Raw genomic sequence first — 24,840 nt, 5'->3', positions numbered from 1 at the left:
AGATTTTCTTGGTATACATTTTATGGGAGGTGGAGGACCTGGGTATGTGCAGGTTCTACTGTTATGACCCTTTCCCAGGTCAGTATAGAAATGCCCAATACAATAATTTGTATTTTTTAGATATGGTACAATACACAGCTAAGGAATCCCAAAAGGAAAATGAGTTACAGTAGTGTAGAGTCTGCAAACTGCGACTCTCCAGCTATTTTGGTCTGCAATGCTCATGATCGGTCACCATAACATAAACCAAGAAGCAGCATGTTCTGCTATGCAGTGGCCATAAATCTGCCAATTGAACTCACTATGGTCACCTTTTCTTTTGAAGCAACATCAGTTGTGCCTGATAGCCACTCAGTTAGAGATTATCAACTTTTAACGTTATATTGTATGTAACTGGAAATAAAGTACAATAGGGGCACCTGTTAACAAACCACACTGGGCCTCATTAGGAGTTTGGAGGTAGCTATGCCGTTTTTAGCGGCATGGCTACCTCCAAACTTGGGTCCGGGTCCTGCAAAAGGGGATTTACCGGGCCATTCTGACCTTGGAGGGCCCAGTAATTCCCTTTTGCGGGACCCGGACCCGGTACGTCCCCATTCCCATTTGAGCCCCCATAGTGCTCAATGGTAATGGGTAGGATGCTAACAACGGGCCCGTTAATGACGGGCCCATTGTTACCATTCTGGACTGCTAGCAGGTCCCGCTCTGCACGTCTGTTCTGGCCAGGCATCCAGAGCGGGACCCGCTGCAGAACTCGTAATGTGGTGGCCTGGAATGAACGGTGCCGGTCCCTTACCAGCACCGTTCATTCCGTGGCCGCCACACCCCTAATGAGGCCCACTGTAGTTTGTATCTTATGTGGCTACTCACTTTTTTCTGATCGAATCAGCCTACTGCTTCAGCTGCCCACCTGCTCTGCACCCTAGATCTAACCCCCCCCCCCGTAATCGCAGAGGTTTGCTGAGAGCAGCCACCAAACATCAGTTAGGGAGCTGAGAAAAATATTGGAAACTATTGTCACCTGGCCAGGGGCAGAGTAATGTTTATGATTTCTTTCAAGGCACACCAAACTAATGGCATAGGACTGATACCAACTGACAGCACACAGGAGATACAAGATTTTCAGTGCCTGGCCCATACCTTTCCACTATTTAAGGGCCATAAGAGGAAATTAAAGTCAGATGTGAATGCTCCTATTTTCTGTAACAGTATTCAGAGATAGAAAGGCGAATGCGTTCAATTGTTGGGTGCATAGGGGCTGTTATGGCAGGGTGGGATAACATCAGACAAAATGTATGTGCCACTTCCTCAGCTTTGCTCTAATTAAGTAATATTGCACACCAATGGTGCTGAATGTTTTGCTTGCAGGGGAATGTGAGGGGTGTACAATAACTGGAAGCACCAGAAAAACAATGCTGTTACTATTACCCAGATTACAGGTATTGTTGCAGGCATTATGCACTTGTCATTGGTAATGCCAACACACTATGCAGAATGAATTTGTGATGATTTGAGATTGTTTGATTTAGTAAGTGACCTTTGGTTTATAGCCAAGGTCAACGCACACAGGTGTGGCTGCTGGTAATTGAAATTTGAATCATCTCAAGACCTGCCTAAGTCTTGTCGGGTGGACAGGTTTTGCTTTGAGCTGATACAAAAAGAACATCATTTGCGATATACAAGCATTGCTGTGTGGTCTGCCGTTAGCTCACTTGTTCATAGGGGTTGTAGGCCTCCCCAGACAATGGTGTGGTTTACATATTTGATTTTGCTTAGATTGTGGTAGATTGATTATATACAGTAAACTAGGGTTTTGATTGCTAATGCCAAGTCTTAGGTGGAAGCAAAGGAAATAACTGTCAGGAATAGCATATAACCAGGTCTCAATCCATTTCAAACGTCACAGGGCTCAGCATTGTCGATACATGGAATACATCAGACCTTCTTCCGTCTGACCGCGACAGTGGGCTTTGTGGATTTTCAGGTTTTAAGAGTAGGCTCGTTGACTGAGTGGGAGATAGTCCTGATCCAGAGCTAGACTATGGTAGAAGGGTTTGGGGAGGGATGTCTGCAGGATTTCCAGCTACCTTGGGGATCTGGAATGCTTGGAACCCTGCTTCGGTTCTATGCAGCCTGCTATGGGTCCCAATGAAATTAACAGGGCTAATAAGTAATGGTTTGGTTAAAAAAACAGCACAACAAGTCATGTAAGATAGCACTAACATGTATAAACAAGACAGGGGAAGAACCAGTAATGTCTAAGAACAAACATAGATGATTTGATGAAACAATCATATTCCTAACACCGTATAAACCACAATCATGGCCAACAATGGAATATTCTTTGTTGAGATGAAGCTCTTAAAGACATCATGAAAAACATGTATCGGCCATGAACAAAAAGTCCCTACTCCTGAACTAAAACTCTGTTCCAGCCAATCATCTCCAATTACATTAAAAATACTAATTGATTTTCCAGTTACATAACAGGACTAAAAAAGTGCCATCTCTGGTGCATGCACATTTTCCATGAATGACACACGTTATGTTATCTCCATCACAATGCACCTACATGCAAACCTGCATACAAACAACGTCATGTATTGCACTGACTGCCTTTGCATAACACAATGTTTTGGAACTGCATCATACATCTAAATAAATGTGTTTGTCAGGTAATGACATGCATCTATGCATGCTGATGCTCTTTTACTATTTCCTCTAAAAACAAAAAACGCACAGTATTTCTTCAGTTGCCACGTTTGCCACAAATGGCAACACACCTAAACGGGTTGGTTTTGCTTTTCTATTGCCATAAGATCCATTTGAAGTTAGTTGGAGTCTGACTTAATTATATTTGAGATCATTCTTACTTTTCCCCACAATACTCTTTTACATTAAATATTAACCATTTGATTTGGGGACCTTGAACAGAGCACTTTGATTAAACACATGTTTACTCCCTCTGTATGACATATTCCCTCTGTATGACATATTCCCTCTGTATGACATATTCCCTCTGTATGACATATTCCCTCTGCATGACATATTTCGCATTTGCCGCATGAACATGGTGGAATTGTGAACTAAGCAAAACTATACATAGCGTTGTGTTTTTTAGAATGCAGTTCTATGGCACTTATGGCTTGGAAACATAAGTAAGGTGCATGAATTAACAGCACAAGGACACAAAGAATGTACAAAGTACTAAAACCTTTTCAAAATGTACAAAAACATTGTGTGCATTCATTTTTTTTGCTTGTTTTACTGCTTGCTGTTATCTTTTGTTCCTTTACGTGACTTTGAGCAGAGTAGGTCCGTCTCTCCCCAACCTCATGGCTCATATGCTCATGCATGTCTATTAGAGCTTATGCAGTGGTGTGTTGGGGTTGCCAAACGATCCAGCATCTGGCTTATGTATTTCTGTTACAGGTGGTTAAGCTGTTAAGTTGCTATTTCTCATGAATCTGGAAGTGGGATATAGAGTAAGTTCTGTTGGGCAGATATAGGGCGTCTCCAGAGCTGGTAAAGTTCAACGATTCTGGAGAGGAATTCAGGAGTGCAGCCATTAAGGGCTTTGTGAAAAAAGCCATATGTCTTTTATGTCCTTCCCCTCTCAACTTAAATTTCAATTTCTCTGTTTGGTCTTCACATCTCTCGATGAACTTGCTAACCCCTATCTCTCTTCTCTCCTCTCCTTCTACACTCCCTCTCGCTCTCTCTGCTCCGCCAACCACTTTCTACTTACTGTACCCCCGTCTCCTTGTGCTGCTTCTCGCTTCTGCTCCTTTCAGCTCCTGGCCTCCCCTACATTTGAACTCCTTGCCTCTCTCTATCCGCTCCACCCCCACATACACCTCCTTCCGCACCTCCTTGAAAGCCCTTCTTCTCCACTCCCCCCTTGACCCTTACGTTCTCTCCTCCCATCTGCCCTGTCCCCTTACCTCCCCTACCTTCCTCTCACATCCACTTGACACTATATCACATAATTGAATCTTGTTCCCCTTCCCTTCTCTACACCCTCTCCCTTCCTATTTTTCTCTCATCTCCAATATACAAGGAAACTGTTTTACATATTGTTACGCTGGTTTGTCTCATGTTTGTTAACTTGCTTCTTCCATTATTTCATCCTGTTGTTTTATTGTAAAGCGCTTTGGATTAAAGCGTTATATAAACATAAACATAATTGTCCCATTTCTCTTATTGGAAGCCCATATAGGGGTCTTCCGTACGAGCTGGTGCAAGTTATGTAACACAGTACACTAGTAATGTAAAATGTGCTAGAAAAGTTATTCAATAATGATAGCATCTTCATTTCCTACTAGATCAGCTTTGGTGCAGGACTGCCCATTCTGAGTGATAAAATGCAATTTCCGTCTTTTCTCCGCACTTGTCCAAGTACTGAATCTCAGGGCCAAAGTTTTGCAGAGCTGCTTCATCATTTTGGTTGGACGTGGATAGGTATTTTGGCTTCAAACAATGACTATGGGCTTGACAATAGTCAAAAACTCCTTGTAGAGGCTCAAAATAGGGGTATATGTATTGAATACTATGAAATGCTTCCCATACAGATGACACAGAAGTCATTATCTCATGCCGTTAATGTCATACGACAATCTTCATCAACGGTCATAGTCTGCTTGACCTTTCCAGCTCAGATGATTCTACTTTTAAAAGAAATCGCTCTACAGAACATCACTGGTAAGGTGTGGGTTGCAAATAACAGTTGGTTCCCTTCTACTGTATTTTCAATAATGGACTTGTGGCAAACACTGAATAACACAGTGGGGATTGCAGCACACAGTGGAGAGATGCCAATGTTTAAAGAATTTCTCTACAACATCCACCCTGCCAAATTTCCCAATGACATTTTTATGAAAGAGTTCTGGGAACATGTATTTAGCTGCCAATGGACAGAGGAGTTAAACAGCACAGCCACTGGAAAGACACCAGAAGGAAAGAGATTTTGCACTCAAATGGAATCATTGGAAACCCTTGATGTGTCGGCATATGATGTGAATAACTTCCGGTTTACGTATACAGCGTATAATGCCATCTATGCCTTAGCACAAGCACTGCACAATGTGAAGGTTTGTACACCTGGGAATGGACCCTTTGCCAACAGGACCTGTGCAGATTATCCTGATTTTCAACCTTGGCAGGTCAGAATATTGTAAATATATTTCTTAGTGTGGCCATTTTGGTTTTTTTATTGCCATGCCCCATTTCATAAAATGTATATACACAATTTTGAAAGGAATGACTTTCAATAAAGATAGTAACTCCTCGTGTACTATATTACTTCCTGCAAAATGCAATTCACTATCTTTGAATTACAAAATACACTTTATAACATGAAGGATAGAAGGCTCTGAATTGTATTTGTATTTGTATTTCTTGTTTTTATGTAGTGCTTTAATCCAAAGTGCTTTACATTTTAACAAGAATACATCAAACACGGAACAATAGAAGCAATAACAATATACATGAATCAAACCAGAAAAACAGTATGTAGAACAATTTACATGAGATGGAAGAGGAGAGGAGGGGGTGGGGAAGGGAGGAAGAGAGAGAGAGAGAGAGAGTAGGGAGTAAAGTGAGTGGTAGGAAGAGAGGAGATCTTACGAAAGACGGGAAATATAAAGAAAACTATGGCGGGGGAACTAGAGGGAGAGAGAGAAAGGTAAAAGGGGAATAAGGTGTCAGGGGGGGAATGAAGAAGGAGTGATTTCAAGGAGGTGCGGAAGGTGGAATAGGTGGGGATGGAGTGGATAGAAAGAGGTTGGGAGTTCCAGTGTAAAGGGGCAAGGACATGAATTGGGGCTAACATATCAACATTTGTTGTTAGTTATAGACTTTCAATGAAGAAAAAGTAACTCCTCATGTACTATGTTACCTTCTGCAAAATGTAATTAACTTTGAATTAGAAAATACACTTTATAAAATGGAGGATAGAAGGCTCTGAATTTGGGGTAACATAACATTTGTTGTTAGCTAGACTTTGGGTGGCATTATGGAAGGTTTTGACACAAATTATAATTTCGGATTCACCTGGCAAACTATTATGGTCTTGTTCTGTAGGGGATACACGTCACCAGATACTAAGATGTCTTTGGTTTAGCCATGGGCATATTTGACACTTAGACAAATCTGGAACTGGGTGCGTTTAAAACTGCCAGAAACCGTGCAATACTTAATTTCATCTTCATGCTCGACTTTAAGAGAGGTAATTAACTTTACAGACTCAAAAGCATGCATTTATTTTCACCATGCTTTGGAATACTGTCTATTTACTCTTGTGTAGGTAAGTAACATAAATGAAATGACACATCCGTCTACCTTGCATTTGCTCTCACTGTCCTGTAGCAAATCATAAGCAATATTATGAGTCAAGGGGCCTCATTACGACCCAGGCGGTAAGTTACCGCCTGGGCCGTGACTTTACCACCATGGCGTAAACTACGTTTACGCCATGGTGGTTGGCGGACTTACCGCCCCATTCCGAGGTTGGCGGGGCGGTAAATCCCCAATCCCCATTTACCCTTCCCCATTCCCATTTTTGCCCCATAGGGCATAATGGGAGTGGGGAAGGCGTTAATTACGCCACCGTAAATTACGGTGGCGTAATTAACTCCATGGTCCCTTAGCGCCATGGATTTTAACACCTGCTAAAAGCAGGTGTTAAATCCGCCATGGCGCTAAGGGACCTCGTACTCAGGCGGTAAGGGTCGGCGCTGTTTACGCCGCCGTAAAACCCTTACCGCCTGAGTCGTAATGAATTGTGACATTGACAACTAGCTTTGAAAGGCCAAAAGAACACTGGTTGTTTATATTTGAAATACTTATTAAAACCAAACGTTTTAGCTTATCGAAATATCTACTATGCAATGTACAATCAGTGTTGCATTAGTTACATCTTAATTCTTTCCTCAACATAACATCAGCTCGAGATTTTCTTTCTTACATTAACAACCATGTAATTCTTACAATGTGTTCCACATTACTTTTGAGCGTAGCTTAAAATGTGCAAATAATCGTGTTACTACAGGGTTCACATATTCATTTTGGCTTTTTGTCCCACTCATAACATTGCTTTAAGAATTCACAAAGCAACATTAGCTTAACTTTGTAATGCTTGCAATATGTTCTATGCTACTGGCTAGATCCTAGAGAACAAAACCTCTCAAAACCATCCTGCTTCCACAAAGCTCTCTATCTTTTACAGCCCGTGGCCATGCACTAAAATCCCAGCGGCTTCCAGGCAAAACTGTTGTTTAATATTTTTTCAAGCAAACCACTCCCTTTCAACATTCGGTTTTGTTAATGTGCTGCTATATCCAAACTGAATTAGCATTTTAACCACAGCACATGGCTTGCTTCTTATAGCAGCCTTCTAAGCACGGACCGGGGATCGAACCTGTGATTCTCAGTGTCGCCTTGCTTCCAAAGCGATCACATTGCCACTGAGCTATCCTCCCGAGATATTCTAACAACATTTTGAATGTAAATAAAAGTCTGTGGTTTCAGATACTCACTTCTATTTTGTGTAAGAGCACTCAAACACTGCTCTGGTTCTCAAAGTGTCTATAAGTTAAGAAATCAGGAGCTCAGCGTGCCCCTTCCCTAAGCTCTGTTCAAAATACATGCAGCTTCCACGGCCGATGTTAACTAAAAACAAAACCTGATTTAGCGCTACATTTTTTTGCTGATGTCTTTTAATTAGGAATGCCCACATTCGTTGGATTGCTGGATCTCATCTACCCTGCACTCCTGCAAGCCTCAGCTTTCTGCATCAGTCCCCTGAAAGCCTCCTCAGAGCCCGTCATTTCTCATGTTCACCTTACCCTGTCTCCAAACGTGTGTCGACCCATGGGCGTCATTATAGGGGGGCAGGGGGTTTTAGCCCCCCCCCAACTTCTGTGGCATGCCTTTTTGTCCCCCCCCCATCTTTTGGAGGAGGGCAGGGGGGCCGCAATCATCAATTATGTACGTGTGCAACGCAAGCCTGGCTGGGGTGCCCAGCAAGCCTTGCGCTATCTAATTACATAATGCTGTGATGCCTGGCTACCGCACTGCAACACATTCAGGGCCGGGATGCCCTGCGTGGCTCAGTCCCTCATTCCTGACTGGGTGTTGCAGGGCCTAGAGCCTTTGCGTCCACGCTAGCAGCAGCACTTTCAGGGGCCTTTGTACAGAGAATCGCTTTCCGGCTTTGTGTTTGTGTGACACACACACACAGGAACTATGAAGCTCATTCAGCTTGCTGGTTTCTGTCTAGAGGTGCGTGAGTGCGAAGAGATTAGGTCGGTGTAACATGAGAGGTGGCCCAGACGGCATTTGAAAGCAGAGCACAGGTACTTAAAAAAAATATATATTTGAATTGTGTGTATGTTTGTTGCAGGGGCTGGGCTACAGGCTGACCCTAGTGAGGGTGCATGTCACATTTGGACAATGTGAGCAGAGCTCACAGTACACATTAAGGTCCCAGGTATGAAGACATTCTAAAAACAACAAATGGTGCATTCTCTGTGGCAAGCCACAGCTCTGCAACACCACTAAAATGAGTCTGCCCACTTTTCAGATGCTACGAAAGCACCACCATCCTAATTTCAAAATTAAGTTGGCGGAAGGTGCTTCCTACCCAAGTAAAGTGGAAAGAGTCAAGCTGAGAAAACCTGTGACCCAAAACTGTCCACTATGCAAATTCTGTGAAATGAATTTGAGTGTTATACGCCTTCCATACATGGTGAACCTTTGTTAAGCAGTTTTTGCTCTGGGTGCGCAGAAGGAACCGTATGGGATTTTGTGTTAAAAGCACACTTTTAGGAGACCTGTATAACTTTTCCCCTTGCCGCCAAAAATAATCTTCACCAAACTGGCAAAAAGTATTTCGAGTTTTGTAGACACTTTTTCAGGACAGTTTGGTGTAAATTAGTAAATGGGTTTCATGGTTCAAGTTACAGGCCACCAAAAACTGCTCCACTTACCAAACTAAGCCGGGGAGTATCCAGCATTGTAAGAGTGTGTGTGTGTGGGGGGAGGGGGGGCTCAGCAACAAAATGCAGTGTGTGGAATTTCACATGATCTCATTGACACGGCCAAACCGCCCACCCCTGCCCCAATCTACTTTTTAGAAATGGCATTTTAGCACACAACAAAAAAATTAAACGGCAGGATCATTCCAGATGCAGGAAATTCATACGCATGTGAAAAGTGACAGGGTTGGCAAAGAAAGGGAACATCTTATTTTAGAAAAAAATGTCTATATTTGTAAAGTAATTTTGTCAATTGCTTGTTTATTTGTCTTTTTGTGAAGGCTCATCGAGCCAAAACGAATAAAAAAAAAAAAAAAAAAAAAAAAACATATATTAGAGCTCTGTCCAAGCCCTCCGAAGCAAAATACATGCAAACCTCCTAATTATTGTATGGATTGCACCAACAAAAGTGTCTTCACAGAAAAGTACATTGCAAGGCGCATCATCAGTCTTTGATACTTGGAGACGCCATGGAAGTGAGTTTAGAATAAGTTGCCATAAATAAGCCAAGTGATAAATAACTTTGTGGGGCAAAATACCTAAATTGCACTTTTGTTATATGTGGGGCAAATCTATAGTCATTAGGCCTTTCCATTATAATACATTGATAAATTAACATAAGCTTTGAAGTGAATCAGAGTCATTTGCAGAGCTGCAGATAAGGCACAATGTGACTAAACGATTTGCTCAGGATCACACACTGGGATATGGACAATTTAAGCGACCGCGCACATCTTTCCAGGTTTAGTTGATATGGATATGTATTAAGGTTTTGCTTTACATTTCATGTGCTTAAATAATTATTTATAGCAAGGCCTTGGAAGCAAACCACATTACATAATAAACTAGCCTTTCATAGTAAACTAACCATTCACTATATACATTGTCATAGAAATATTTTGAGCAATGGGAGTATGGCTTTAGTTTTATCTTCCCCATTCTGCATGCTAAGTCACAATAGAATCACGTAGATTAATGTGAGCTTAACAAATTCCCCTTGGGTTTTAAAGCCATAGTCATTATTTCATAAAGCATGCAACATTATGCACCCTTCTCTCGCTTCTGATCACTCCCTCCCATTCACATTTCTAAAGGGGCAAAGGTCCCGGCTAATAGTACCCCCCTCCCTCCTATTAGTGCCTAACGGCTCACATTGTAATGCTCTGTTGATACAGAGCAACGTGAGGACCCTTTGCTACTCAGAGCTCCTTGGGACATTGTCCTGGCAGCAGGACACCTCTACCATTCGGAACGGGTAGGGTGTCCTGCTGTCAGGACAATGAGCATGCTGAGCAGGAATTGCTCAGCACACATTTTCCTGCCAGCGGGACGCCTTTGCCTTTGGGCACCCTCTTTGATGTGCCAAACGGGAGAGGTGTCCCAATGACAAATGTCCCGGTCTGGCTCTTAAAAAAGCCATGGGGGCAGACCCCCCCGCTTCACCAGCTCGGTACTCCACTGCTTGGAGCCATTTGAAGAATGGAAAGCATACCTTAATTTTAATCAGTCAGAATCTTGTAGAAAAACTCGATCAGCACGTACACATATAAGGTTCTGTGCAGAACCCACGTTTGGAGATATATGGCATTTAAAAATTAAACATAAACCTCCCTACTTACCTTTTCTTCATCCACCGCCTCTCGTGTACCCTGCAGCGGCAGATCCATCCATCTAATGCGGGTTGGATCTGACGCTGCAGGGTCTCCTTTTTCTTCTTTTTTTGTTGTTGGGTCCCCTGCCACCAATGCTGTGGAAGTGGAGGACACTCCCACAACCACCAAGGCCAAAAATATCAAACATGGGGAGCGGGAGACACCCCCGCAACTCCAGCTCTTCCTGTTCAGTATCTTCGGCTTTGAACTAATGTTGGTGACGGAATTCAGTCAAATCTACCAATCGACCACATTTTTTTGATCAGTTTGGCCGAAATTATCCCTAAGAGCCACCATCCGCCCTCGTTCCACCCCAGCCCTATCCCCCCCAGCATTTTCAGCAAAGTTACTCCTCTGTGACCTGTGTCTCCCCCATCCCTCACAGCCATAATACTCGGGAAGAATCAGAGGTACTGCTATGCTTTTGATTCCTCTGCAGCACCAAACTCCTCAATCTGCCAGGACACCATGCCTCTTTCAGCCAGAGGGTCAGCTTCTGGGAAAGGGTAGTCAAGGAGCTGAATGCCCTGTTCCTCAAGCGTTATTTAAAAAATCAAACAATGAAAGGGAACGTGTGGTGTCTAAGGAGCTCAGGATCCTCACGATAGAAGACGAAGGTAGCCGCTCTGATGACACTCGACAGTTGCTCACCCCAGGGAAGCAGGGCACCCTTGCCATAATACCAGGGGAATCACAAACAGAGCAATGAGCTGCATACCCCACTAAGCTGATGAGAGGTAAGAACTACATAACGGTTGCACCATTATCTGATACATGTCCCATGTCACTCTGGCCTTGAAGACCATGAATATCCATACATCACACCACGAATATCCATACATCAATGCCCCAAACTATGCGTTCTAATAGGGAAACTGGGGGGAACAATTGAATGCTGAGAACTGAGTGTTCTATACTGCATCATTCCAGTTACTTTAACATGCTCATCAAACCCAGGTATATTAAAATCCCATAACCAGAGCCACAGCTTGAAACACACACAAAAACACACACACACACACACACACACACACTGTGTAAGCCGCCGCAGAGACTGTCACATTAAGTTGTCTTGTTAGTGTAAGGGCCGAGTACAGGTAAATGCCTAATGTTTTCACTTCTTTGGAAACTTTAATAGTAATGTTGTCAAAGTTGAATGATTTAAATTGGTCGTCTAGTTTGCTTAGTCCGTTTTGCGATCCAATAAGGAGTAACTCTGTTTTATTGTCGTTAAGACATAGGCCATGGATAGCCATCCAAGCCTATATCATTTAGTAGTTTGGAATCAGTGAGTACGAACATTCGATAGGAATCAGGATTTGGGTGTCATTAGCATAGTTAGTGTAAGTGACACCTGAGTCGTCCAAGTGGTCAAAAAAGTGGCTTAGTAAAAATTGTATAAAGTGTAGGAGAAACACAGGAACGCTGCAGTACTCCACTAGAGACTGGGGCAGGCTCAGAAGCTGCCGTAGGGGTGAATACCCTCATAGTTCTGTTGGAGAGGAAGGACTGTATCCATAAAGAGGTTTTAGTGGAGAAGTGGGCCACCGAGGTCAGATGTTTACAGAATACTTAATGGTTGACCAGGTCAAAGGCCGCTGATAGATCTAGTAGGAGGAGGAGCGCTAAGTTGCCATTGTCTTTAAGCTCGTCCATTTGGATTTTTAAATCTATAAGAGCTGATTCATTACTGTGACCCACTCTAAAGCCTGCCTGAGGAAGGCCCAAGAGGTTATTAGATTCTAAATGGTTTTGAATTTGCAAGTAGGCAGCCCTGTCCAAAATTATGAGTAAGAATAGTACAGTTGTTATAGGGTAATAATTAGTGGGATTGTTAGGGTCTAGCGTGGGTTTTTTGAGTAACGGAAGGACCAAGGCATCTTTGAGGTTGATCAGGATGGTACTTGTTTCAAAGGAGCGTTTATTAGGGACATGATGAATGGAGCAAACTCCTCCAACGCGTCTTTGATGACTGCAGCTGGGCAGATATCACCTTGACATCTGGACGGTTTGAGACTTATTTTTTTTACTTCAGTTACAGAGACAGGGGCAAAGTCAAATCGTGTGTGATGTTTCGTAGGGTAATCCCTTGGCTCTAAGAATTGAGTGTCAGGTGACAAGCTAGACTTTGTAGCTTCAATTTTCGTTTGTATTAATGAAATGTTGTCAAGCAGGGCTTTTTGGATGTTTGTGCACCATGTTGAGTTTTTGAGGCAAGATTCCTGTGGTGGCACAAGAGATTCTAGTTCTTGAAGGATCGCAAACAGCTCTTTGGTACCAGAGTTGGCATTTGTAATTCTTTCGTTATATGTGGCACTTTTGGTTTGGAGGATGGCTGCTTTATAGTTGTTACAGGCATTAGTGAACTTCTCTTTGTTCGAGACAGTTGGGTGTTTTTTCCAATTCGCTTCTGCTTCTCTTTTGGTACTACGCAAATCATTCCATAAATTGCAATAAAATCACAAAACACACAATACCACCTACAATAACCAACACACACACAACCACACACACCTTATCTAGTCATGAGCAGTAGGATATGGGGGATGAAAGTTAATAAACGTTATACCCCAAAATGAAACGTATTCTATAATACCACAAATATGATCAGCTGCACCCATTATGAATTACAGCTGCCTTACATGTTTGCTAGTGTCAGTGAGATAAAATTAAATGATAAGAATTTAGCAAAATGAAAAATAGCCTGTACCATGCACAAAATAATTAGTGATACCCAAAACACTGTAGAGCTGCCGTGCATGCAAAAAAGGGTTGGAAGGACAAAGTTGAATAAAAAACATTTTGTGGAATGAAAATGATTTTGCAAAACGGCACACCACACACACATGCACACAATTCAGTCATATGCACTAGGGTCCATGTGATGAAATGAAATCAAAATTATACCCCATGGGGGCGTGGCTTGGAGCTGACGTGATGCAGTCGCTCCTCTAAAGCCGCCCCTGGACGGCCCGCTGCTTCAGCTAAAATTGCACGGTTCCTGTGGCCTATACGATCCATCGACGCCAGCTATGTGGATCGGAACCGATGGGGCACTAGCGGCTCAAAGATGAAAGCTGGGAGAGGGAACACTATGTCCGTACTCGTCGCCTGAATCCCGGTCCCCCCCTCGGCGGCTCGGAGAATCCAAGATGGCGGGCACACGTATGATGGCGGCCACAGTCAGGAGTCGGAGGCGATCCTCCCCGTAGCACTCGAGCCAGAGGGGACGGACGGACATCCGGATATCCAGACAAACGGGGACTATTTCCATCGGCTGGCGAGGGCCCCCCCCTGGAACCGGCAAGGAGCCCCGCATACATCGGCCCCGTTTTGTGCACCCCCTCCCTTTTACTCCTGTGGCGCCCCGGCCCACGCTGCCCTACGGCTACACATCCAGCGTACAGAGATCTACGCGGCTGCGTTAGTGACCCACCTGGATGCTCGGTGGGGCCTACCTTCCGGCTCATGGACACAAGTAACAGCCCTGGAGGCGATTCAATTCCTGGAGCGAAGATGAGAGACCCTCCCCCCAACGGTTGGCGATGGGAGCCTTCGGCGGGAGCCCCTTGAGAGATTTAAGGTAGGCCTAGCTCGCATACGCTTCTCCCTGAGCTCTTCCTGGGGCGCCCTGGCCCACGGCCCTACTCCTCTTCACCACTACATCGCTCCCAGCGGCCATTGTCCTGCCTCTAACAACTAGCGCGATGTCCAAGCAACAAAAGACCACCAAGTCTTCGGACATAGCAACTCTGCTGACCGCCTCCGACAAAGCTAAAAAACAAGATTCCTTATATCACGGGAATCCCTAGATAACAAGGGACCTTTGGCGACCAAAGAAGATATTCGTGAATTCATGGCGGATATCAAATCAGAATTCCGCTCTTGTATGGCGGAACTCACAACTAAACTGGAAAGCACAGACAAAAAGGTCTCGGAGGTTGAACAAAGAGTAGGAGTTGTTGAGGATCATATCCAAGACCATGCCTAACGGAGGTCCAACGCTCAATCGGACTACTGCAGGACAGGTGCGACATCCTGGAATACAAGCAAGAAGACCTCGAAAATAGGGCCCGGCGCAACAACCTCTGCATTCGGGGAGTTCCCACCTCAATCCCAGACAAGGGGTTAGCTGAAGATGTGGGCCTCTTTTTCCAATCTCTTCTCCCCGACCTCGAAGATTCACTGCTTCTCCTAGATCGCACCCACAGCCTGAACCCCCGATGCGGAGTGGAATTGGATGGCCCCCCCGACGTCATTACTAGGGTGCACTTCTTTACTACGAAGGAAGCCATCTCGTCAATAAGCCGCTCCAAAGACGAAAGTACATTCCAAGGGACTTCTCTCCAGGACCTTTCTCCGCGTACTCTTCAAAAGAGGCGAGCCCTTCGCCCTTTAACCGCCCTTCTTCAGGCTCAAAAAATCCGCTACAGATGGCTCTTTCCCACAGCTTTGCAATTTTCCTACAAGGGCTCGCTCAGGAAAATTAGCCACCTGGAAGATGCTACCGATATCCTACGTCCAGATGCTTCAAAATCCTCGTCTCTCCCACCCTCCGAAGCAGCGGCTGATTCAAACCTGGTGGCCTCCCCTAATCCCTCACAAAACTCTTGGTCGAGGGTTCCCAGATTCCGGAAGAGGAAATAGCCAGATGCAACCCCATGATGGAGCTTCCACCTCGATCCCGGTTCGCAGCCCGGCGCCATGATCCAATCTGCACCCTCAGGAACACAGATAAGCTTTATTGCTTTATTCTTTAATCAGCGGGCATTATTCCACGGCCCATGCCCGGTTCCAAGGCACAATCCATCTACGAGTCCTTGGAACAAACCACTAATATTACTCATAAGGTTAGCCATGTTGGCTACACAATGTTCGATGGCCCTGTTGGCCAAGGGAGGCATTAGACCCACAAAAGGTCAGCTACCCTCAGTTAAAACTCAGTCCTCCCGTTGGCGGCCCGAGAAAAAAACCCCACAGGCAGGTTGGGGAATGGCTACACACTCCGCGACATGATGGCTGATTCCTCTACATCTCCCCCTCTCCCCCAGGACTCGTCAACCTCCCCGGACCTGGCCCCGGAACATCGAACTCTAAGGTTCGTCTCCCTGAATGTTAAGGGACTAAATTCACCCGCCAAACGCAAGTCTATCCTACAGAAGCTTCAGAACGACGGTGCAGCTGTGGCTATGCTACAGGAAACCCATCTGCTGCCGGCAGACGACAGCCGCCTGCGCTTTCCGGAGCAACTTTTCGCATCTGGGAATTCCAAGAGGGGTGGCACAGCTATCCTATTCGGGAGGGGCCTGAACCCTTAGATTCTTAGCTCTATAAGCTGCCCGGAGGGGCGGTACATGGCGGTGAAATGCCTATTACTAGGACAACTCTATTCTATAATCTCTGTATAAGCACCCAACTCAGGCCAGGCGCTGTTCTATGAATCCCTGAGTACAACCCTCTCCCCGTTTTTGGAAGGCCAGATAGTGATTGGAGGGGACTTCAATGGGGTCCCGGACCCCTCGAAAGACAAATCACACCCACCCAGTGCTGGAGACCTCACCATAGCCCTGGCTCTCCTACAACTATTCAGAACCTTGGGGGTGGTGGATTCATGGAGAGTACTCCACCCATCCAAAAGAGACTTTTCCTTTTATTCTTATGTCCACCGAACCTTCTCCAGGATAGATCTTCTCCTAGTGTCCACACAAATCTTTACGTTTACAATTGGCTCCAGAATCTTGTCTGATCATGCTCCGGTGACCCTGGAAATCCGAGTGCAGGAACCAGCTAACCCGCAACAGCGCAGATGGACTCTATATGATCTGATTCTCAACGAGATGCCACTCAGGGACGCAATCGCAACCACGATCACCAACTTCTTTAAGGAGAACCCCAGTGAGGACACCTCTATCGCCAACACTTGGGACAAAATGAAGGCAGTAGTGCGGGTGAACTGATTGCGCAAGGAGTGGCCTATCATAGACATAAACGTCAAACTCGCCAGGGCCTTAAGGAAGATCTTAAAAATGCAGAAAGGACCCATAAGGAGAAGGGCTGGACCCCTAAAACCCAGCGGGCCATCCGGATAGCACAGAAAAAGATTGAGGCCCACTATGCTGAACACACTGCCCACCAAATGGCAAAAGCAAAACAGTTTTATTATGCTAAAAACAACAAAGCAAATAAGCTACTAGTGGCCAAACTTGCCAAGGCGAAGAGGAACAATACAATTGTGGGCCTGCGGGACCAACGAGGCAAGGTCCATTACGCTGACCAGGACAAACTGCAGCTCGCTGCGGCCCACCTGACTCAGGTGATGACCGCTCCAGCGCGGGACATGGAGGAACAGAAGGAATACTTACGGGGTGCAGCACTTCCCCGGCTAAAAAGAACAGCCCGTGACTCTCTGGAGGCACCGATTACTGACGAAGAAGTGGACGAGGCAATAAAAGCTCTTAAATCCCGAGCCCCTGGCCCTGATGGCTATACAACCAGGTTCTACCAGATTTTCAAACCCCAACTATTAGCACCTTTGGTACAGTTGTTTAACTCGTTCAGGACCACGGGCACCGTAACCCCGTCCATGCAGGAGTCAATTACGGTCCTACTACCTAAACCTGGGGGCGTTCCGAAGAACCCTGCATCATATAGACCCATTGCCCTGCTCAACATAGATGCCAATATTTACTCTAAAATCCTGGCGTCTCGTCTGTCTCGATTCTTGCCGGAGATAATCAGTGCGGATCGGAGTGGCTTCCTCAGACACCGCTCCACGGCCGACAACATTCGAAGAGCTTTGGATATGGTGGAACTCGCCTTCCGAGATTCCTGGGTGTTGGTGCTCTTGGCCCTGGACGCGACCAAGGCGTTTGACAAAGTGGATTGGACTTTCATGAGGCTAACCCTGGAGGCTTTTGGATTTGGCCCGGAGTTCTGCGCCATGACGCTGGCAAATTACAAAGCCCCCAAAACCCTTCTTAGAGTTAACGGCATCCTCTCCTCCCCCATTAACCTAACTTGCGGAACCCAACAAGGATGCCCGCTGTCGCCACTTCTCTTCGCTTTAATTATGGAACCTTTTGCCCAGCAGATCAGGTTGAATCCTGCAGTCGAAGGCTTTCAATCAGGCCCGGCGCACCACAAGCTGGCCCTCTATGCAGATGATGTCCTCCTGACTATCACGAAACCCCGCTCCTCCCTCCCTCAAGCCCTGGCTGAGATGACGAGCTATGGCAGGGTCACAGGCTTCACAGTCAACTACCGGAAATCAGTCGCCATGGGAGTGGGCTTGACCCGAGAAGCCCTGGTTCCGCTGTGCCCAATACAATGGTCGACCAAAGGAATTAGCTACTTGGGAGTTCAGATCCCGGCAAGTCCAAGCGAGACTTATTGGGCTAATTTTCCCCCATCATTTACAAACCTGGAGGCAGATTTGAGACGCTGGGCGACACAGGAGATATCGCTGATGGGCCGTATTACAGCCTGTAAGATGAACTTACTACCGAGATTTCTGTATGCATGCTCCACACTCCCGATCCCGGCACCAGCCCTTCAACGCTTACAGAAGAAAATGCTGCAGTTTATTTGGAGGGGGCAAAGCCCAGGATCCCTAAATCTACGATGCTGGGCAATGCGAAATTGGGTGGGCTCGGGGTCCCTGACTTGCAGAAATACCAAATGGCGGCTCACCTGTCTTGTATCCAATCATGGCAAGTCCTCACCAACCGCCCTAGATGGGTAGACCTCGAACAAGCGCAGTTGCGCCTCCCGCTATGCTTTCTCCCACATGTCCCCCCTCCGGAATGGCGACAGGGTGGAATCTCCTGGCATCCACCAAACACACCATTTCGGTGTGGGACAAGGCGTTGAAACAGAAGAGGATCCCGACGGGGCTCAGCCCCCTCTCCCCAGTGTTCATGAACCCGACCTTCTCTCCTGGTCTGTCTCCCCGGAATTTTAAGGCCTGGATTGCAGGAGGCCCAGAGACCCTGGGCCAACTTTTTGAAGGGGGCCGACCCTGCACCTTTGAGCGATGCAAAGATCTCTTTGGGATCCAGGAACGAGATAGGTTCACATATACCCAGCTACGCCACTGGTGCACTCATCCACAGACTCGCAAGGTGGCTACTCGTCCCCCCACAGCCATCTAATTGACCCTTAAGGAGCTCCCGCCCCGAGGAAGAATCTCCACTCTATACAAGCAACTCCAAACGGACTTCCTAACCTCCAAGACCCGGTATATGGCCCTATGGGAGGCGGACCTGGGCCATCCGATTGAAGACCAACAGTGGGTTGACATCTGGTCCCGGGCTCACACCTCCTCATCATGCATCACGAATAGAGAGTGTGCCTACAAGATCCTCCTCCGGTGGTACTACCCTCCCCTAAGACTCCACCACATGAACTCCACGACCAACCCTCAATGCTGGAGGCAATGCGGCCAAATAGGCTCCTTCTTCCACATGTGGTGGTCCTGCCCCAAGGCCCAAGCCTTTTAGAAACAATGCCTGGCGACGATAGCGGACATCACTCAGGTGCGACTGCCCTTGGCCCCCGAACCTGTCCTCCTTGGAGCACCGATCACCGAGATCTACCCCAGGTCTGGCCCCAAGGCCAAACTATTGTCACAATGCCTTCTTGCGGGTAGGAATGTGATAGCCCGCACCTGGAAAACGACGGAAGGCCCTCTCATGCCTTTCTGGTGGATGAAAGTCTGGGACGTCCTGATCGCCGAGAAGGTGACGTCTGCCGGAGCAGGCACCTTGCATCGCTTTCGCAACATCTGGGGTCCGGTATTGGAGTTTAACCAAAGGTTCCCAGCCCTGACTTTCAAGCCCCAACTGGCCAGGAGAACTATTCAGGATGGAGACCCCCTACAGGGAAGTGAAGAAGGAACTTGAGACCGAAGGATGGAGTAGGAGGAGCGTCAAATGGTATTACTGTATGCTACATGTCACAAGTGATTAAGCTTTGTATTGCCATAACCTGCCTGTTTAAAATAAACACGTTTAAAAAAAAAATATACCCCAAAATGAATAATATTCCATGGCACAAAAAATATTACTAGCTTCACACAATATGATTTACGGCAGCCATGTATGTTCCGTAGGGTCGGATAGGCAAAACGAAATTATAGGAATTTAGTGAAATAAAAAAGTTCTTTGCCATGCACAAACTAATGAGTGATACCCAAAACACAGTAGGGTGGGAAGGACAAAGTGAAATTAAAAATATTTTGTGGAATGAAAATGAATATGCAAAACAAAACAAAATCAGAAGCCCAATGCACACACCACACACACCCACACACAATTCAGTCAAGCGCACTAGAGTCGAATTGATGAAATGAAATAGTCTTTCAAACACACAATATGATTAGATGTACCCTAAAGGAAGTATATCTGCTGTACACGAGCAGTAGGATTGGGGCGCAAAACAACATGATAAGCATTCAGCAAAATGAAAAAGATTCTGTAAAACACATAACATAATTAGCCAAACCCAAAACAAAGCAAAGCTGCCGTGAATGCACAGTAGGGTTAGAAGGACAAAATATATTGAAAACATATTTTGTGAAAGGAAAATTGCCCAAAACACACAAAAACATCTGAAAGACCTCAACACACACACACCCAAACACACGCAGATAACAAAATGAAAAACAGAGCAAGATTTGAAAAACGTTGAAATTAAAAGTATTCCGCAAAAAGAAAACCATACAGCAAACTGAAAAACGTTCTTGGCAATTGCAAAGATTCTGGGCAATGGAAATATAACACAAAAGGAAAAACATTTCTCAAAATACGAAATGCACAAGCACAAATCTGTCAAAAAACGTACATACACATTGAACCATTTAGCAAATTACATATCCCACTAATTCTTTCTGCAGCAAAAAAAAAAAAAATCACACATGTATATGTGCGAAGTAATTCACAAAAGTTGTGCTGAAAAACTGAGACACACAACCCAATTTGCAATGTTTGGTACTTGCTGGGATACATTTATTGGAAAATAAATCGTGCATAACCACAGTTGTGAAATGTATTACTGGATAAATTACATTTGGAGGAAAACTCACATAACCACATTTGTGAAAGTTTAGTTTGCGTGCATGATGTAGGGGGAATACTAGGAGCCTAATTTACAAAAAAACCCTGTCTGCCCAAAGTAGTTAGCGCTATTGCAAACATTGCTCTGCCTTAATTACCGCACTGGGAGCTCATTCATGGAATGAAATGCTTGCAGAAACCTCCAGCGCAAAGAAAAATGAGTAGCGATCACCACGTCCCCCAACACGCCCTCAGGCCGAAATGAACATAGCATTGTCAAACAACTTTTGCACCAAGCCCATGGAAAAGAAATAATCAAGGATTACTTACCAGCAATCGAAATTACTTCCACTCCTCTTCTGAGAACGTAAGTACCACCACTAATCTGTGCCACAACACCCTACATTAAGGCAGCACCCACAAGTCCTCCCCATCGCAATGTCTACAAATCTGTACCCCAACACCCTACATTAAGGCCAAACCCACAAGTCCTCCCTTGCCGCATCACCTCCACTAATCTGCACCCCAACACCCAACATTAAGGCAGCACCCACAAGTCCTCCGCCTTCCCAGTGCCTCAACGAATCTGCACCCTAACACTCTACATTAAGGCCCAACCCACACATCCTCCCTCATCCCAGTACCTCCACTAAACTGTGCCTCAACACCCTACATTAAGGCACAACCTGCAAGTCCTCTCCATCCCAGCAACTCCACTAATCTGCACCCCAGCACCTTACATTAAGGCAAAACCCACAAGTTATCCCATGTCCCAATACCTGCCCTAATCTATGCTGCAACACCTTACATTAAGGTAGCACCCACACGTAATTCCCCTCCCAGTACCTCCACGAATCTGTGCCCCAACACCCTATATTAAAGCAGCACCCACAAGTCCTCTCCATCCCAGTACATCCACTACTCTGCCCCAAATCCGCATCACTTTAAGCCCACTCTTCACCCAGCCAGTACTTGCCCCACCGAGGTGCCACATCACAATAATGCACCCAAATATACATCAGCCCAATACCCACTCTTACTCTTTCAGTGCACAGTACTGCCACCAGGAGTTGGATGAAATGTTAAATGTCTGAGTGAAAATCCATTAAACCATGCTGCTTGCAAAGGTCCATGATGAATCCCCAGTCCGCCTTAGTAGACCACAAACACTCCCATGTAATTTGGCAACAACACTGAATATCCCCTCCTTACCCCTTGCACATAGGGACACAACAATTGGACTCACACACAGAGTTACAAATCTTGCTGGCTGCTGATCAGGCAGAACAGTATGCTGCACACACGGATTGGTCGGTTGGGAAACGTGTACAGTCACATACCCAAAAGTAATGGATACCAACATTCATTCACTGTCCCCACAAGGTGACAAATGGGCCTGCATGCCACGTTCGGTATGATGGTGGTGTTAGCCTTACAATCATAACTGCAACAGCACTTGCTAGCTTTGCATCTTGAACACCCATGGCCCAGTTCACTGTGGTGAATTTACTTTCTTCAACTCCTCTGGCCTGTGTCTTCCATGACCAACACCTGGTGGACATCCTCCTCCAGCATGATCACTTGAGAGCAGTGCTGGTGAATCCAGGACAGTCACCTCTTCCATGATGTCCCCTTGGATCACACTTAGCTGCACAACAACAGCCAACCTTATTGTACCTGGAGCTACCCTTTAGTCCCTTGATGCGCAGGTGACACAGTCCTTAGGTTGTGGGATGTATTGACCCACTCTGCTATGCTATGCGGCATCACCCTGCCAGTTATGGGGAAAGAAACAGCAACAATGGCGGCAAAACCCTTGTGCGCGCCAAAAACCTACAAAAACTGTGTGCTTCCGCACACAAAAAGAGGGATGCACAACCAGCCACCCATGGTGCATGTGCAGTTGAATAGAGCACACCCTGCAGAAATGTGCCAGTAGGCTCCATGACCAGCAAACAGAGTACAGAGAGAGAAGCAGCACTTTGCAAATGAAACCCAAAATGTGGCTACAAATGACATTTGCTTTGTTTCCCAAAAACTCCAAAATGCCTATAACCCAACACTTTTCATAATTCACAATCTCGCCTGGTGCTAAAATTCATGTATCAAATGAAACATTGTGAAACATACAAAGTCTGAAAACTGACAGCCTCAATGCCAAAATCTGGGTGCAAAACCCGGGGCTACCTGAATGACAGCTGTCTGAGGAGTACTGAGGAAGCTTTAAAATGACCTAAATCTAAAAAGTCTGCTGAATTAGCAAACATAAACAGGATTGTTGCCAAAAAGGAATACAGATCTTAGTTGTGTTTTTGATTCCACAGATTTTAAGGCCAAGAAAGAAATGTATTTGTATGTGATGCAACAAATGTGGTTTTTGCTGGGTTTAAAAGTTAATTAGCTTGGCTGAAGCTGATAGAACTGGAAAAGCAGTTTTTTCCTCACAGAAGGCGGGCCTTCCTCTCAGCAGAAACTCACTGGGAGGTGTTAATTGCAGGTTAGAACAGAATTTTTTCTACAGAAAACAAAGGAACAATGACAAAGCTGCAGCCCAGGAAAATGGAAGTGTGAAAGGGGTCGTAAATGGCCTCTGGAAGGAACAAACATGGAGGGGGATGCCCTGGACTGCAGGGAGACAAAAAGAGTTGGAGCAAGGCGACCATCTGTTGCTAAACATGAACAAAGAACACATTTTTGAAAGACTCATAACTTGCTATTCAAAATGGTGAAAAATATCAAAAGGACAGAGTTGTTAATTTAATTTCTGACTACACGTGTGAAGAGGTGGCAGAACTGTGTGACATGTTCTGGACAGGAATGGCACGATATGTGGTTTTATGCAAAATGTATTACTGTTAGAATTGAGAAAATGTACATGCATATCCCTATGTTAAACACGCACATTTGTTGAAATTTGCATAAAATTTGAAAATTGTGTTCATAGCGAAAAGGGCAAAGTTCTGTAGGAAGTTGAAACAAGATCCCACAACTACAGGATTTGGAGCAACAGATGCTACATAAAATATGTCATCTTTATGTGTGATTTGTATAAAGGTGACCAATCTATAAAGGCACATTTAATATAAAATCAGATTTGAAGACCAGTGGCTAAAGGGAGGCCTCTGAGGATTGTAAAGCAAATCATAAAACGTGACATCACCCAGCCTTGATCCAATCACTCAAATTGCAAGGCGGAGATGAAGTGTGGTCCTATCCCAGCTCACAGGCGCAAGCTTAGCTAAGCCGGCACATACACCCCCTTTGAGATGTCATTTTAAGGCATAAAAAGAGACAGCTAACAACATATAGGGACTCACTGATCCAGCCACTTTCCTGATTCCGGCGAAGCACTCTGATCCAGCTTTCTACATCAAGCTTTAAATATTCTTCCAGATCCAGATTCCAAAATTCTTGCCAGCAATAGAGACTATTGATTTCCAGCAAGGCCCCAAATCCTCAATTTTATTCTCTCCACTCAGTAAAGCGCTGTGTGGTGTGAGAAGGCATTTTGAACCAGTATCCAGAAATTCTCTGGCTTGCCACCACTAGGCTTGCCTGAGGAACTCGCCATCCAGCTGATCCAAATACCCACAGACTAGGAGAGCAGATCCTGTGCCAATCCGGCGACCGGCCTAGAGGATCCAGTCCCATGCCTGATGTGCTGTCTTTCTTAGACCAGACCCAATCCATGACGAGAACTGACGGTCTCATTTAAAAACTTATCCTGTGAGTATAAATAGGAAGAACTGTGTCCCATAGTATAATTGCATTGTCTTATCCCTATTTCCAACCCATCCTATCTTTCATTCAGAACCAGTATTGTTAGGAGTATCTTTGCCTTGTCTTATCCCTATCCAACCCATCCTATCTTTCCTTCAGAACCAGAACTATCTTTGCGCTGACCCTTTTCTCATCTGAAGAAGTCGAGTTTCCTTCGCAGGTGGGTCGCACTGATCACGTGACTGTAAGATCCCTGTGTGGTATTCGCTTCTTCATAGTAATCCCCTAGTTTAAGCAAACCCATTTGTCATTTTCAAAAGTGCATTTCTGTTTTCCATTCTCGCGCCTATTTTACAAAAACGACCTTTACTAAAACCTCCA

General features: G+C 45.3%; 1 protein-coding gene across 1 annotated transcript in view; it reads left to right on the top strand.

The window, feature by feature from the left end:
- Positions 1–4,754: 4,754 nt before the first annotated feature.
- The window catches only part of LOC138579956 (vomeronasal type-2 receptor 26-like), a 379,060-nt gene continuing 358,974 nt past the window's right edge, over positions 4,755–24,840 (top strand). Inside the window, exon 1 of the mRNA XM_069650181.1 lies at positions 4,755–5,162. Coding sequence (XP_069506282.1) covers positions 4,755–5,162 — 408 coding nt within the window. The remainder of the gene's footprint in view (positions 5,163–24,840) is intronic.

This window comes from Ambystoma mexicanum, chromosome 3p, assembly GCF_040938575.1.
Source record: "Ambystoma mexicanum isolate Mex_15411 chromosome 3p, UKY_AmexF1_1, whole genome shotgun sequence".
Taxonomy (NCBI): domain Eukaryota; kingdom Metazoa; phylum Chordata; class Amphibia; order Caudata; family Ambystomatidae; genus Ambystoma; species Ambystoma mexicanum.
The sequence above is the reverse complement of the archived record's forward strand: the minus strand, read 5'-3'. Positions and strand labels throughout refer to the sequence as shown.